Source organism: Aphelocoma coerulescens, chromosome 1, assembly GCF_041296385.1.
Source record: "Aphelocoma coerulescens isolate FSJ_1873_10779 chromosome 1, UR_Acoe_1.0, whole genome shotgun sequence".
Classification (NCBI taxonomy): domain Eukaryota; kingdom Metazoa; phylum Chordata; class Aves; order Passeriformes; family Corvidae; genus Aphelocoma; species Aphelocoma coerulescens.
The window spans coordinates 26,650,403-26,667,908 of NC_091013.1; the positions used below are offsets into that span (position 1 = coordinate 26,650,403).

Here is a 17,506-nt window from a genome sequence, read left to right on the forward strand (position 1 = left end):
GGCTTGTGTGCTGTGCATTTATGGTCTGACAGCTGAGGAAGCATCCTTCTGCCATGCTGGGAATGTCAGAGAGGATGCTGCCACCTGCTTTGCAGCAATACTGGCAGTAGCACCAGCTGCCTGTCCTTTGTGCTGCCCAGGGCTCCAAGGTGCAGATGACTCAGCCTTCCTTACCAGGCTCCTCCTGCAGCTGGGGTGGTGGCAGAGGGAAAAATCCCAAGGTATCCAATCATAAGTGGGGTACTGCCCTAGAGAATAGGAGGGGTGGAAATGCCTTCCCTGCTTCCCCCAGTATTTCAGTTATTTTAGTTATTCGAGCACCCAATTCTCACCAAAATTGAGGTTTGCTGCCAGAATGCAGTATATGTGTGCATCTGTGTGGCTGATCAAAATAGCAGATTCAAAATGTTGGAGTTTTTTTAGTATCTATGAGTGCTTTCTTTAACAAAATAGCAGTGAAACTTCAGAATGGAAAGATTACTACATTACTGAAAACTCTGTTTTCAGGGTTTTCTCAGGAATTAATGAGCAGCTGCGTGTTGGAAAGAAATTCTTTCTCATGAGGCTCTTGGGAGGGCTCAGGAGTCTTTATTGAACAATAACTGGAAAATTTGACCCAGAGAGCAAGTTCTCTATGTTTCTTGGAAACACATGATTCATGTTCCAGTCTCATTATGTAGCCCTTGAACAAGACAGAAATGTAAGGGGAAAAGTAGGAAAGTGGAAAGGAAGAGAGGGAAGCCAACAATAGGAAATGTATGTGTCACAGGATGAGCTTAGCAGTTTCCATGTGGGCAGTGAGGGAAAAACATATATTCCTTTGTCTATTAAAAGTACTCTTTGTAACATCTGATTTTTACTTTTGTGAAGTATTCATAATTTTTTTTTGTGAATTGGTGAAAGAATCCAGATGAGTTTAAAACACAAGCATGGATTTTGAAAAGACAGATGTGAAAAACATACTTTCCTAGAAATATGTGGTGATTCGGTGGGGCCCAGACTCAAAATTTTTGAACTCCTTGGAGAATTTAACTCAGTGTGGCACAGAGATCAGTAATGCTGCAAGCCATTGCTTGAGTCTTAATTGTGGAGCTTGCTGTGGGACCTTTGGAGTCAGTCAATATGGGTATCTCTTAATTCATGTCTGTGTGTTACTAAAGACTGTAGAGGGGACCAGAAAATGATCGGATGATCATCACATACATGTTGCTTCACCTCCTGGAAGAGCAGATTTAATGATTTTGTGCTGTGGACTGTGGTTGCTGCTGAAGTGGGTAGTAAAGATCCCTATTTCTGTTACAAGGAGTAATGTTTAATGATCAGCTGAAGTATTGGTAGTACCATCTTCGGGGCAATATCCTCATGCCTGGTAAACAGCTGGTCATGCACGCAAAATGAAGCATTGTGGGAGAACTGTTGGGCAGGGTGAAGAGTTAACTCTTAGCTATCATCTTCAGGCAGAGTTTTTTTTTTCAGGCTCCCTTAAGGATGCAGGGCTTTTCCTTGTCAGCAAAAAGACACATCTCCACGTGGCAAACTCGCCATCTGCAGGCCAGTGAGGCAACTCGCCAAGAACACCACAGCTTGGTGCCTCTCCACCACAGTTGTCCCGCTCAGTGTCACCTATGTATGTCTCCTGGAGAAATAGCACTGGAAAAGCCAAAGGGGAGTGAGGATCAGTGCTGGTGGTTTTGGAAAAGGAAAGGAGTCAGATGCACAATGGTGAATGGTCCTGGTTTCCTTGTGCTGTTCACATCCAGGCAGTGGCTCCAGGCTGGATGCCTGCTGGAACCTGGCCACAGCTGTCACCTCAGCTTCCTGCTGCCTGTGAAGTACATCTTCTGTTTTGCAGGCAGGACACATGGATGAATTAATTACCAATGATTTCACAGACAGTTTGTGACAAGAAGGAACAGAACTGAACTAGGCTCCTCCAGAATATCTTCAGATGGGGCAGGATGAACCCTCAGCAAGATCTTTCTCTTCCCTTCAGTGGCATTTGTGGGAGCAGAACAAAGGCCCAGAGGAAGTGTCAAGGGTCTCCCCAGGGTTTTCCCCTCACAGACTAGCTCCAGGTTTGCCCAAATGTTCTGGCTGAGCACCAGGCAGGGCTGGAATGCTTGCTGGTCACACTGGATTACTCAGTGGGTAACTGTATTTCTATGTTCAAAGGTTCAGTTTTGCTGGAGTTTCATGTTCTGGGGAGAACAGCATCTGGCAATCTCAACAGTAAAAGCTGTTTTCTCAAAGGTTATATGTGAAGGAGTAGCTGCATGAGGCCTTTCCACAGTTCTAACATACTGATTTCATCACCACATTACTCACTTCTTCTGCCAGCCTTGAACCACAGGTAGCGAAACTTGATCCAGCCCTGCCACAGCACTGGGTTTGTTTCAGGTGTGCATTTAAAAGCTGGCCTCACCAAGCAAAGGCAAGACAGGCAGTCATGTCAGGTCCTGCAGGCCTGGCCAGCCAGCCCTCCTCTATTGGCAGCATAGGAGAAGGAAGTTGGTCCAACCAACCCAGTCCTTAGCCCATCACTGCTCCTATTTCAATGGCCAGAGCCACCTCCCTGACACTCAGTCTTTCCTTTGCCCATGTCTGAGGAGCCAGCAGGGAAAGGGCAGCAGGGAATAAGCTGCAGAAAATGTAGTTTGCTAAGCTCTTTACAAAGCCATGCCATTTGTGTAAGTAATGTTCCATATTTTCTACCTATTCCCAGCTGTCACATGGAACTTGGCATGCGTCAGCTCTCTTGGGCATAAGGAAAACAGTTTGTATACTGATGAGACATTTACAGGTGCTCCTTGTCTTTATTTCTCATGCTCCTTCCCTGATAATGACAGAATGAATACAAGATTGTTATTTTACATGCTTTTACTATTTTAATCTTCCCAACACACAAGTAAGACCCAGTGGTACAAATAAGGAACCCATCTGAGGAGGAGAATAGTTTTATTAAGAAATCTGTATGCCATGACAATGGTACAGACTTTCTTGTCACATGATGTGTGTAATTTAAATGAGTTAATAAGGAAGATGTCTTTTGGGTATTTCTGGTCTTCTGGAATAAGTGTCCTGGAGCTTGGAGACAGTTAGAGTTGGGATACATTTGGTGGGACCTTATTTGGGTGTTTGGATCACTGCTACCTGCACTGTTCCCATTCCTGAGAAGAATGAAAGATCTCAGTAACTGGGTTAGCAATCCAGAACTGCCTTTTGATAGTCCATTGTATTGGTATGAATCCCAAGGGGCACAAGGATTTCTGATGGTGTAATTTGACTTCACAGTTGTTTCTTGAGAAGGATGGACTGGCTCTGAAGTGTCCAAAAGGTTTCTTTCTTTGATTCCTTACAGAAGTCTTGGGAAGCACAGCAGTGGGAAGGACTCACCTGCTTTTTAGACTGCATCTCAACCAGCAACTGCAGCAACTGCAGCAACTGGCATTGTGCAGGTCAAAAAAGGTGTGCAGCCTACAGAAGGTGGTTGCAATTCCTTGTGGTAGAAACAAGGTGCTGGCTGCATTCACCTACAGGGCTGCAGGGAGCTGACCATCCCTGCACACCAGTTTTTTTGCTCACATGCTTTTCTTTTGTAGGTGCAGGGGCAAGTAGGTGCCCATGAAACTCTCCTGTATTTCAGGAAACTGGGTAAATTTATTTAGAAGGGGCTTTGGTTGCCTAACAGGAGGCATCATATGAAAGAATCTTGATTTTCAGAGAGAAAATGCTGACCACTTTCCCCCAAAATCAGATCTATGATAAGATGCCCCTTTTTGAATATTTGGGGTCACTATCCATTTTTTAAAACAGAGCCCATGACAGCTATTTGGTGGCTTTTTTGAGGATAACCAGTTCAGTGCATTATAGATTTTTATGGCTTTACTTTCCCAGTGATTTTTCCCTCTGGCACTACATTTCTGCTGTTACACGACAAGCACCATTGAGAGCCTGCTGCAGTGCTTGTTTGCCCAATGAAAATCCCACCATCTTATAAAGTTGTTCTTGCACCTACAACTGAGGACACATTGAGGTTACTACCAAGAGCAATAACAGGAGGTGTGTAGCAATTCCCTAAAGGCTTTCAGGTCCTTCAGGTCATAAGAGGTAAAATACTGGCCAGCTGATTCTTTGGTTATTCAGTATACAAAAAGTCCTTTAGTTGGCAGGAAAGTCGATACCCAGCAAGCTTTTTTTCCCCCTATTTTTTCCTAAATTCTCATCAAGGAGTGAAAAATATTTCAATTCTATAAAAATATGTTTATGGAAATGAAAAGGAGAAATAAAGCTCACAGGACCTAATACATTTTGGAAACCACATTGTGAGAGCAATAGTTAAAACTGTTTTTCTGGTGATACATATCCCTGTGCTCATTTCTCAGGTAACAGAGATTTACTTCAGTGTTCCAGAGAAACCCCCTGCCCCAAAATCCATAAGGATCCCAGTTATTACTTGTCAGGTTTCTCTGATCGACCAGAAAAACTTCTTTTGGATGGTGTCCATAGTGGCACAGGAATAAAAGAAGAAATGTTTCCCTAAATTTTCCCACTATTCCTGGCACTCTTTTTCCTCTGCTTTCACCACTGCTTCCCTGCAGCCTGCTTTATAAATTCAACCATTAGGTGGGGCGTTTCTACTGTCAGCAGCCCACATTTCATCTGCGGCATCTTGGGCCTGGGACAGATGCTCAATAGTCCCGTGTGCTGGGATATGAGGTCTCTTCTGTTATCTTTAGTGCTTTCTTCTTTTACCAGCTCCATTGGCATCCAAAATAGTACAAAGGGGGAAACCTGAGTCAGATGGTACAACTTGAGGTCTTGGTCTCTATCTTTCTTGTCATGTGTGATGTGTTAAAGGTTATCTAACTGAAGAAGATGGTGATCAATTACTAAGTTATTATTTCTGGCATTTCTTTGCTTATCACCAGTGCTAAATTTCCTGCCCACATGGTCTGCAGGGACTTGTTTACTGCAAGGCACACCAGTACTCTACTGCTCCATCACCACTGGAATTTGTATGGCATTGTTCTCTTCTTTCCTGAAGGGTTAAGTGTGCTAACTCCCAGAATGAAGTGATTTCCTTAAGTGAGGCTTTACCCATAAGGATGCATTTAATGCAAATCTATGTCAGGTTTTAAGTGTACTTTGGGGAGAGTCATTTGACTTGGAGGGATGTTTTATCTTACCAGCAGAGATTAAGGCATGCAACAACCTAAAAGCTGACCCCCACAAGATGACTCCACCTGGCTTGTCCTGAACACAGGATGCTGCATCTTAGTCTGCTAGTGTTGCATCTCTATTGAGAAAAACAAATAAGGCAGGTGTAAACTGAAAGACTTAAGGGCCTCCTGGTGCCCAAGGACAAGCTCTGCTGGGAAGCACCTGCTTAATATTTGTCTAACTTTCTGCCAGAGACAAGAGCTCCTTCAATTTGTTACAGAATAATAATATTTCCAGGTGTGAATAAGGGGCAATGTTCCCCCTCCCCCCCCCCCCAATTTCTTTTAAAAGGTTAGCTAAAGAATAATTAAGGTGGCTTCTAATTAGAAAAATTAAATTCTAATAAGATTAATTAAAACTCCCTCTATGAGAAGGTGACCTGTCTAGTGGGTAAGGGAAAAACTGAGTATGTTGTCTAACTAGACTTTAATAAAGCCTTTGACACCATTTTCCACAGCATTGTCCTGGAGGAACCAGCTGCTCATGGCTAGGATGGGTGAAGTGTTTGCAGGGTAAGAAAACAAATGGATGGCCAGGCCCAGAGGGTGAGAGTGAATGAAATTGGCATCCATCTGGTGTTTGGTCACCCATGGTGTTCCTCAGGGCTCAGTACTGGGTCCAGTCCTGTTTAATACCTTTATCTGGACAAGGGGATTGAGCCTGCTTTCAGACAGTTCACAGGTGCCACCAAGCTGGGCAGGAGTGTTGATTTGCTGGAGGGCAGGAAGGCTCTGCAGAGGAGTCTGGACAGGCTGGATCCATGGGCCAACATCAGTGGTGCAAGGTTCATCAAGGCAAAGTGCCAGGTCCTGCCTTGGGTCACAATAACCCCAGGCAGAGCTACAGGACAGAGAGGCTGGAAAGGTGCCTGGAAGAAAAGGACCTGGGGGTAAACATGAGCCAGAGTGTGCCCAGGTGGCCAAGAAGGCATCCTGGCCTGTATCAGCAATAGTGTGGCCAGCAGGACCAGGGCAGTGATTGTCCCCCTTGTACTCAGCACTGGAGAGGCCACACCTCAAATCCTGTGCCCAGTTTTGGGCTTCTTGCTGTAAGAAGGACATTGTGGAGCTGGAGCGTGTCCAGAGAAGGGCAATGGAGCTGGTGAAGGCTCTGGAGCACAAGTCTGGTGAGGATCTGCTGAGGGTGTTTAGCCTGGAGAAAAGGAAACTGAGGAGGGACCTCATCACTCTCTAGAACTACTTGAAAGGCGGTTGTAGTGAGTTGGGTATTGGTCTCTTCTCCCAAGTAACAAGCAATAGGACCAGAGGAAATGGTCTCAAGTTGTGCCAGGGGAGGTATAGATTGGATATTAGGAAAACTTTCTTGACTAAAATGGGTGTCAGGCATGGGCACAGGCTGCCCAGGAAAATGGTTGAGCCATGATCCCTGGAAGTGTTGAAAAAATATGTGGATGTGATGCTTAGGGACATGGTTTAGTGGTGGACTTGGTGGTGCTGGGTAATGGGTGGACACAATAGTCTTAGATATCTTTCCCAACCACAGCAATTATGTGATTCTGTGATTCTCCTGTGCAGTCAGGAAAAGCCAGCTAACAGAGAATTTTTTAATTCAAGTCTATTGCAAATGCTCTATGCTGTAAGGACTTTTCTCAAATGTGAAATGAAATAATGGACAAGAAAAAGTGAATCAGGCTTTAGGTTTAGTACAAAGTGGCCTTTATGTTTGCCAGCTTGTAACAGCTTGGTTTGTGAAGTAAACCTCTGTGTGTAAGGGCAGTGTTGTATCTCCAATAAAATCTCTTTTAGTTTTTGAGGACTGGAGTGTGATATACAAACGCAGTTTTCATTTTGTGACCCTCCAGATGCCAGAAAGCCTAATTCTTGGCAGGTTGGGAAGGAAAAAGAAGTCAAAGTTTAAGCCTCTTCAGTGGTCAGGAAACACGATGTTCACATTCCCACTTCCTCCCAGCAGTGTCCCCGACCGGGCCAGCCCAGTTGTCACTTATGTGACTCGTGTGCATTGTGCTGGCAAATGGGTTTGATCTCAGCTTGCTGCCAGCCTGTTCTTGTCCTTAGTCTCTTGATGGCAGTGGGTGGGGGCATTCTGCCAACCTGGGCTTAAGGAACATCCAGCCCTCAGCTGCGGAGTGTGGTCATGGAGAGCATCATAAAAATGGAAGGGAATTCACTGCCATGGGGAAGCAGGACCTTGTTTGTACAAACCCTCTCTCCTCCTGAAGTTGGATCCTTAGGATATGCCTTTAGGGTTCCTCCACAGTAGGTTTTAATATGAATGTGTGGCTACAATGCTAAGCTAAACTCGTGTATGGGAGAGCTGGTGCTGTGAGACACTCTGTCTGTCACGGCTTAACTAAGACACCCAAGGCAGCAACCCTGCCCTCCCTCCTCCAAAACAACATTCATCACACACAAACTTTTTGCAGAAGAGGCTATTATTGTAAACACAAAAAATCATACTGCATTAGTAGGATTCAGTGACACTGGCTGCTTTTTACTGCTCTATTTCACATTGCACTGTAAAATAAAGACTTCCTAAGACTTTAAATGTGAGCTGAGGCACCTGCCTCATGTCTGTGTGCCCCAGCATTTGGAGTGGGACAGATGTCCCAGGAAGAGCTGAATTGCCATGTCAAAGTGTTGAGCCACTCTGGCTTACCTTGTCCTCATGGCCTTTCAGAGTTGAGCTTTTTTGAGCTCTTACACTTGTTGCATATTCATTTTCAGTAATTAAGAACCCCTTGAAATGGTGTACCTTTACAACAATAATGCATACAGTGTATGGCCAAAGTGCAAATAGCTTCAGAGGAGGTTAAATCACTATTTTTCCAATATTAATATTAATGAGGCTGAACATTTGCATTTGCCATAAATCCCCTTGTAGCATCAATGTCCTTTGAGGATTTTTCTGCAGATAAATGAAGCATTCCCCTCCTTCCCTCACTACTTCTGCTAGCAATGTCACTCAGTGCAGCAATAGATCAACAGTTGCTGCTAATCTGTGAAAAGGCAGAGCTTAGAACAAGTGCTTTTTGACATAATTAAAGCTACACTGCCTACCACTATTCCTGGAAGAAGTACTAGCAGAGTTTCATTAGAACAAGTAAATACAAATAGAGTTCAGCCTGAACAGTTGTCTTTGTTCCAAATAAAGGCCATTAGTTAGCGAGGAGAATTTGAAGCAGGGCTGAATTCACGCTGATCTCAAAGCCCTTCTCATATTTAATTTATAAACTGATGATTAATTCAGTGATTAGCTAATTCACTTGCAGTGATTAATTTAATTCACGTCTTCAGGCTAATGTTTAAGAAAGAAAAAAAACCTAGCTCTGATAGATGCACATCAATGTCCTTGTGATTAAAAAATGATAATATAATGCCCTGGAGAAAAAAGGAGAAAAGAAAGATCAAGAGAATTGGTAGCATGATCTGTTGTAAGTTCTTGCCTAAGCTGTAGCTGTAATTTTTAGCTGTGATGTTTAAATGTGTCAGTTACTCTAATGATCAAGGGTTTGAAAGCTGAATCTAAGGATCCTTCACTGTAGCTTTCCACTGTGTATTTTGAGAATGGTGTTGCTTTAGAGCAGTCCTCCAGCTCTGCTTTTTTCTCGCTTGTTTTGCCAGCTGCCTGCCCACTCCCCTCCCTTTCAGCAGCGTCTTTCTCATGCCTCACCAAAGTCTTTGACGAGAGTGCTTTGTACTTCTTAAATCCAGGCTGCTTTTTTCTATTTCCAGCAGGATTTTCCTCATCTTTTGATGCAACATGTAATGATGAGGATGATTTGGGGGATTTCTCTGTATTAGACAAACTGGTCTCTTTTGGGACAGCACTGCTTTTACAGTTTATGCCATTGCTTGGCAATGGAGCTTGATAGCTTCTGAAATCCGTCACAGGGCCCTCCTCTCCTGAGCCATCATTGCTGTGCCTCTCTGACTGGGCTGAAGAACCTATCTGGTATTTCTCTCTTCTCTCAGGTTCCCTCTTCTTTTCTGGACTACCAGTTTTATACGTTGGTTTTTCATCATGTGGTGGTGGCAAATGCTCCTTTTTGGCTGTGGCATTATTTTCTTGAGACTTCACAGGCAAATTTGAGTATGGGGACTGGCACATCCCAGAAGTTGGATCTTTGCTTTTATGTTTTACAGCATTTACATCAGGCTTTGTAAAACTTTTGGATACAGTTTTTGGTTTTTCTCCTCCTGGAATATTTTTCTCAGGCTTCAATAATTTACTTGACGGAGGTAACTGATGGTTCCCAGAACCTTGGTATTTATCTTTCTCTTTTACAGCCTTTTCTTCAGGTGACCTGGTGTCCTCTCTTGCTGGCGTCTTTTGCTTCCTCTCTCCTGACGTGCTTTTTTCTTGAGGCTTCAGCACTCTGTTTGAAGAAGGCAGCTTGTTAGAATTTGTATCTTCATCCTTTTTTTTTACAGAATTAGTACCAGGCTTCTTAAAACCTGAAGAATCTGATGTTTTTTGCTTTTGTTCTGGGGTAATTTTTTCTTGATTTCTTTTCTTAATTAATGTTTCTGGTGGTACTGATGAATACTTCCTGGAACTTGGAAGTTTGTCTTTCTCTTTTGCAGTATTTGTATCAGGTGTCGGAAAATCTTCAAATCTCATTTGTAGTTTGTCTCCTGGAATATTTTCCTCATGCATTTCTGATTTTCTTGATGGAGGTAGCTGGTGCTTCCCAGAAAACTGCCGCTCAATATCCTCTTTTACTACCTCTGTTGCAGGTGATCCAGTGTCTTCTGCTGCTGGTGTCATTTGCATCCTCTCTCTTGAAGAGCTTCTGTCGTGACAATTTGGCACTTTGTTTGAAGAAGATGACTGGAACTTCTCAGAGGTATGTTGAGCCTCTTTTTTGTCTGACTTAGTTTCAGGCTTTACAAGGTCACCTGGTGACATCTGTTTCTGTGTCTCTAGAGTGCTATTGTCCTCATCAGAGGTCTTATTGTCTTGCCTTGCTGTATTTCTTGGTGGCATTGAATAATAGTTGAAGTCTGACTTGGTGTTTTCTAGCCCTTCACTGTCATTTGCATGTTTCATTGGCTCATCTGATGAGTCCAGGTGGTTCTTCCTATTATTGCAGTAGATGTCTTCATCTCCTGTCATATCATGTTTGTGTTTCACAAAATCGTTTGGAGGTGCTGGATGCTCCAAACTCTGTCCAGTATTTTTCACTCCTTGAATGTTGGTATCATGCTCTGATGAAGATAACTGGGATGTTTGAGGTCTATGAGCATCATTCTCCTTTGAAGAGTTATTACCATGATCCACAGTATCGTTTGATGGGAATACTTGTTCCTGCTCAAATTTAGGCAAGACGTTTTTTTCTTCTTTCTCCTCTATCTCCATTCTATCACTTCCATGCTTCATGTCATCATCTGAGGAGAAGAGCTTATCCCTTGTGTGTTCAGATATCTTATTTCTACTTTTTGCATCCTTCTTTTGGTCTGAGACCAATTCAGTTGATGAAGGAATTGGGTTCTCTTCCAGCATATCACAGCCTTGCTTTTTGGTATCATCTAATGTTGGTGTTTTGCTCTTCTCCAAGCATAATGGGGGCTTTCTTGCTAGCGTGGTTTTATTTTCATGTTTTCCTGGCTTTGTGGTTGAATGTGAAAGACAGTTCTCAAGTCTCTGACGTGTATTTGTCTCTTTGTCAGTAGAGTTTTCATTTTCTGTTGCATAATTTGGGAATAGCACTTGGTTCTTAAAATCACACATAGTTTTCTTCTCCCCCATTGTGTCATTCCCACCATTTGTCAACTCATCTGAAGGGGGGTGTGGATGCTTCTCAGAGCCATGGCTGTCATGCTCATGTTGCACGCCACCAGGTCCCTGTCCCACCAGATCAAGAGGTGGAAGTGCTGGAGGATTTCCAAGGGTGTGATGGATACTTTGTCCTGCAATCCCACTCATTGATATCGGTAAAGGGGTTGACAAGGGTGACTGCCATGCCTCAGAATCAGGCCAGGGCATCTCATCTGCAGTGTCCTCTTCATGCTCAATGAAAGATTCAGATGGCCTGTGGCAGGTCTCCAGGTCAGTTAAGGAACTCCTGTGCAGGGCTTGATTGTTTGAGTGAGTCATCATTTCATTTGATGAAGATAATTTATCTGTCCCCAAATCTTCTTCTGAAATAAAGGAACTGTGCTTTACAAGGTCACCTGGCAAAGGGCTTTGTGTCTTTTCCAAAGGAGAAGAAGTGTCCTTTTCTTCTGCAGCACCAGGCTTTGGCTCCAGGCTCTCATTTGAGGAGAGTATAGGTTTGTTCTGATTTGCACCTGGAATTGGCATGTCCACATTGCAAACACTATTTTGAGAGCTAAAATTGATTTGAGGAGGCTGTGGCTGCATAGTTTTAAATTCATTTTGCATTTGGCTGTTGGGTGTTTTATTCTCCTTGTCCTCCATATTTGGGATATAACTATTATTTTTGCTAGAAGATATTTTGTCTTCACTGTGAAATTTTGCTTCTTTGGCTTCCTCAGAACATTTGCCTCTTAAATCCAGTGCCTCTTTTTGGACCATTGGTGGCTTTGTGGCAGAAGCTGGTATTAGGACAGTTAGCTGTTGATCATCCATTGGAGACTCAACTGCACAAGATGCTGAAAATCTTGGAGAGTAAAATGGCAGAATGTTTTCCAGTGCTTTCTCCTCTGGAAAAAATTTTTGGCCTGCAAATAAAGGATCCTTTTCTGACTCTGTGAGCTCTGTGTCATCTTCCTCTGAGCTGTATACATACATCAATATTTCAGGAATCTCTCCTGGTTTAGTATCCTGAGGGCTTTGCTCGTGGGATTCTTCAGCTGTGCTAGAGTCAGGCAAGTCAGAAGGTGGGCTGTCTTCCTTAACAAGTTGCAGAACACTGGTAATTCCCAATACTGAAGATGTGTCAGGCCCAGCTGGCATGTTAGTTCTGTCACAATCTAGACCACATTCTGATAAGGGAGGACTGCAGTCTGCAAGAGCTTTGTTTTTATGAGTAGTTGAAGAGTTATCTAGAACATGATGAAAGTTGGGTGCCTGGTTTGTGGAATCTATTTTAGCCTCAGCACAGTCCTTTGCATCCGACATGGCCTCTGGTGCCACCAGTAACTCTTCTTTGTCCTCCCTGTCCTGTGCTGCATTTGCCAGTGTTTTGTTCTCTCCATGGTCTCTGTTGGATCCTTCCTTTTCATTCAGTAGTGTTCCCTGACCAAAAGGCTGGTTTGTGGCATTATTTTTTGACCAGCTCCAGGGATGGTTAATTTTTGTAGCCATGCTTAGTCTGGGCACTGGGACCATAGAGCACACTAAATTTTGGGACTCTGGACTCTTTATACCTGTGGCTGTCATTGCTGCCATGCGCAGCACTCTGACCTCAGGCTTATGAATAGTTTTTCTGCTCTGAAAGCTTTTAGTCTTTCTTTCACCTTTGTGCAAGAGGGATGCTTTCACCTCTGCAGCTGAGCAGAGAGCACTTTGTTCAAACTGCTCCTTCAGTTTGGACAGGACTGAATTCTTGTTGACTATTTTTGGCAAACTGATGTTTGCTCCCTTCTTTTTCCAGCTGGGAGACTTTTCCTTGGCTTCTTTTTCTTCAGCAGCTAAAAATTTCTTCAGGATGTTCTTCACTGTGTTTTTTCCAGGCACATTACTCCACCTTGCCCTCTCACTGGGTGTTGTGTCTTCATCCTCCTCCACTGCTTTTCCATCTCCCTTCCTGTCTCTACTTCTGTCCAGCTTGTTACCAGCCCTGCTCATCCACAGCTTCTCTTTAATGACCAGTTTGCCGACTTCTCTTCTCTTCTTGGTGTACGGCTCGCGATTGTTATTTAGAAACCTGGACCGCAAGAGCTGAAATCTGGTTGGATACTGAACCCTGACTGGACCTGGACATGGCTGGTTAGAGCTCACCTGGTTTTCTTTACCTTCTGCCCATTTTGTCCTCTTGTTGCTGATCTCTGGATCACCAGCTGCGAGCTCGGTGACGTATAGCAGCAGACTGCTGAGAACAGCAAAGGCTCCTTGCTCTGTTGCCATCCTATTGAGCTTCTTCTTCAGCACCAGAGGGTCTATAAGCATCTTACCATCTCCACAGAAGTGTGTGCTTTTGGTGCTGTGGAAGAGAAAACATAAATATCTTTTCAAATCATGAACATTGTCACTATCTTCTTACTTTGCTTTAATGGCATGCTGCTACGCATGAAATGGAAAAAACACTTAAATTTAGAACTTCTCAAGAGTTGATGTTAGTGGCCTGTTAAAAAGCATGCAAAGTGCTCAACAAGCTTCATGAGGCGTGGTGTAGCAGGACTGTCAGGGCTTCACATTGTCCCACACAGCACTGTCAGCTCTTTCTTCTGTTTTTTGTGGGCAGTGGAAGCACTTTGGGAAGCAAGCAATGCTAGTTGGGGTCACTGCATCTCCTCTGTGCCACTAGTCCCTCGTTTAGCATTACCATGTCCTAAAGTGAGGGCAACACTGAAGTTGCTTTCCTTTTTTGCTAGGTAAAGTGTAGGCAAAAATAAATATGATGAGACTGCAGTTAGCAGGAAACCATGGTTCTGTCTCTGGTTTATAAAACCAGACTCCAACCATTAAAACAAAATATCAAGGTTGAGGGCCCAAATGTGCCACTCATGATTTTTGCTATTGGTACAGCTTAGAAGTCAGTAGATACCTCCCCAGAATTAAAAAAAAAAACACAACAGGGTTGCTGTTATTTGCTTTTTGATAGCATTCAAATCTAACATCAGGACTATGCTCTTAAATCTGCTTTGTGAAGGCTATCACCACAACAGCAACCCTGGCAATGCCCCTTGACTACAACATTTTTTAATCTGTAGGAAGAAGGATGGTGTGTTGGACCTTTGCTTGTTTGAGGAATCAGGCCCTTGGACAGCTGGGGATTTAGGCAATGCTTTAATTGGTGTGGATCAGTTACTAAATAAAATACTGAACTCAGCACAGAAGCTGGAGCTTGAAGTCAATAACAATAGATGGGCCTAGGAGGAAAAAATCAAGAGGTGTCAGCTTTCTGACACCATGAAAAGCTGGAAGGTTACTTCACTGTGCAGTGAAATAGCTTCCTGCACAGAATGCAGCCTGCACACCCGGAGGGGATTAATCTTTATGAGCAGAAGTGGAATAAAAAATTCTTTAAATTAAGTCCACATGTAGAAAATGAAGAAAGGCTTCAAAGAGTCTCATCCTTTAGGGAGTGTCAAGCTTGGAAAGTTGTGGAAGGCCCAGCTGTGCCTTAGCAGCTGGTACCCCATGGCCTCTGAAAGAAACTGGACCTGGCCCCCCACTGCAATATTATGGAGGCTGTTTGCAAAGTGGGGGGCTGGTCCTCATCCAGTTGGGTTGTGACATTTGAATTCCGCTTGGCTGCATTTCAAGTGCACATATTGAAAATGACATCCCTCATCAGATGGATGAAGTTGCCATCTTGAATGGAAGAAGGTCTATTTATAATGACTTTGTAGGTATTTTTAAAGGCCAATAAAAGAAAACGCCTGACAACTGGCCCATGTCTAATGTGACAAACAATACCTTGTAGGTTTTGATTGGGAGTAACCACATTTCAGCATAGCACAGGTGGTATCATCCACCCTTTCCCTTACCAAATTGACCACAGTCAAGGAGGCAAAGCTTCTACGTTACACCAAGAAGCCCATTTGTCCCAACTATGGGAATTTTCAGAACAAAGAAAGAACCAGAATTCAGAGTATAATTGGCTAAAAATATCCTAGTTCATTCCCTCTCCTAGCAAGTCTGCCGATATTTTAACTGCAAGATTGCCATCCCTCTCCTCCCTAACTAGTGTCTGGTATATTCAGAAAAACATGTGGGGCCATCAACCAATATGTTTTAGGGTCATCTCTGATCTCTCAGAACAGCAGTGGAACCAGATGCCTTGCTTACCTCTCCCTTCTAGAGTGCTTTGGATGCTATAAATGGCCACAGTAAAATACAGACTAGTCTTGCTTTCAGCATAGCCAAACTAGTATTGATTGTGAAGGAAAGAAGATCAGATCTCTCTGCTAGGAATATTCACAGTAATTAATCACGTATGAGCTATAAAATTCAAACAGCTTCATTAAAATATACTATGAGCGAGGTCTATTCCGGGATTTCCTTTTCCATGTTAGAGTGTTATTATAGGATGCCATCTGAAATGTAGCATGTGTGGGAATACTGCATTGCCTTAAGTACCAAGACATGTTGCATGGGTTGAGTGTTTGATCCATATTCACCAGCCAGCAGCAGAAAATGAACAAACAGCTATGGCACCTATTTAGGGCATCTGCAGTTCTTCCAAGATGACGTCACCTGCAAACGACCATCGTGACCATGTAAATCTGAAATGCATTCTGTGCAAGGGCAGTGGTACGATGACACTGAATTCTGAGACCACCACAGAAAATGGAGGTAGTGGATGAGTCGGCTTTGACCTAGTGTTTGGAAAACACCATGGTTCCCCCTCAAGGAAGGAGGGCTAAGTAAGAGGTTTCTCATGTTTGGGAGCATGACCACCATTTTCAACAGGCTAAGTCATCATCCCTAATTTTTCCTTACTGTCCTTTCCCAAGTTGCATCCTGCTGTTCTTAAACTATGCCACTTATCAATGAAATCTAGTCACCTCTATATCACCTACAGACAGTCAATTATAGTCCCATTGGGAGGACCTCGACAGGTAGTCCCCAGGAACAGAGGGAGGCCCATGCCAGCAGAATTCACTTCCCAGCGCTGTGAGCTATGCCATATGGCAAGGCAGATACTTGGGCTCCTCCCTGATCCTGTGAAATGGCCTGACATGTACTTTATCCCCCTCACCTCTCTCTTCCTCTGGAGATGATGGTTTTCACTCTTTTTAATGTGTGTGATGTGCCTCAGTGTGCTCCTGGTTTATGGAAGTGCTGCTGCATGGTTTTCAGTGTCTGGAGGACAGACTACTTGGACCTGCAGAGGAGGCAGGGCCACCTTCAAAAGTTTTGTCTTCTTGGCCCACAAATAATTAAGATGCAGGATGGGCTGCTTAGTTACTTATTTATAGGTTCTTTGGGGACACTTATCACAGGCAGCATCAGGGTGGTAACAGCCTAATATGCTAATGGGCATCAGTGCAACCCTATCCCGCTGGCTGGCCTGTCCCAGAGAAACCTCTGCAGTGGATACTGCTGTGTTGCGAGCGGAGGAGAGCTGAGGTGCCAAGGGGAAGGGAGAGGAGCTGGCACTCTCTCCCAGTTCTGCCTGCTGCCTCCTGCACCAGTGTTTTCCATTCCATTAGGGGTTCAGATGCTGCTGAGTAGCAGTGGGTGGTGGCATCCCATGGCATTTGCTAAAAGCATACCGTTACAGGATTTTCTGCTTTACTGTCTCTGGAGTGGAAAAGAGAAGGCCCTGTCTCCTGATCCTGAATTTCATGTTAAATATCTGATCACCATTTTAGACACTGAGGCAGCCTGAAGGACTGGCTGTTGCAGGGACAGTGGCATGGGCAGGAGGAGACAGCACTATGGAGGCTTCATCAAAAAACAAGAAACAAATTGGAAAACACTGTCCAGCCTGCAAAAGTTGTCAGAGATCAATGGATTTGTCTGCCTCACTGTTGGTAGGCCCATGAGCTAGAGTGTGCAAAGTGCTGCATCCCATAGCCTTCCTCATCCCTGGACATCCCATCACTACCTGGTTCTGTGTGGTGTCCAATGACCTGCCCCTAGATAAGGAAGACAGCCAGGACCAGCTCTGCCCACTCAAACCAAACAGGCCTTTTGAATGTGTTCAGTGAAATGATAGCCAAGGCACTGCTCACCCCAACAGCTGCAGAAATGGTGCTTTATAGGTTCAATCTTTTTTTTCACCTTTTAAATGAGATTCTCTTATTGATCTCTGAAACACAACTTAGTCCTGCCCAGGCTGGATAGAAGGTAAAGTGGGAAAAATTATGAAAGCTCTTAATTTTTGTCAGTGATTATTTTTTTCTAAAGGAAGAAGAAAAGCCAAAGTACTAGAGAAAGTCCTACCTTATGCAGAATATGTTCTTCTCTCTTCTCTACTGCTGAATTTATTACAGGAGTGCTAGAGGCATCCTAAACTAGAAGCAATGTTTTCAGAAAGTCTTGGTATTCTCTGGCACCAAAAACTACTGACACAACTGCTGCCTTTGGTTTAACACATCTCCAAAGCAAACAAGAAAGCACCTTGCGAAGCTGCCAAGAGAAAACATGCTAAAACAACAGTGTGAGAAGTAACGCATCGCATCGTAGGGAAAACCTTTTCATACGGACATTGTCATGCAGGCTGCTA

General features: G+C 43.8%; 1 protein-coding gene across 1 annotated transcript; it reads right to left on the reverse strand.

Annotated features, from left to right (window-relative positions):
- Positions 1 to 5,522: 5,522 nt before the first annotated feature.
- LOC138105031 (microtubule-associated protein futsch-like) lies at positions 5,523 to 17,263 on the reverse strand. The gene is made up of 3 exons (XM_069004586.1): positions 17,224 to 17,263; positions 15,412 to 15,528; positions 5,523 to 13,309 (listed from the first exon to the last, which is right to left on the reverse strand). The coding sequence occupies exons 2-3, from the start codon at positions 15,444 to 15,446 to the stop codon at positions 8,665 to 8,667; spliced, it is 4,680 nt and encodes a 1,559-aa protein (XP_068860687.1). The 5' UTR covers positions 15,447 to 15,528; positions 17,224 to 17,263; the 3' UTR covers positions 5,523 to 8,664.
- Positions 17,264 to 17,506: the final 243 nt, after the last annotated feature.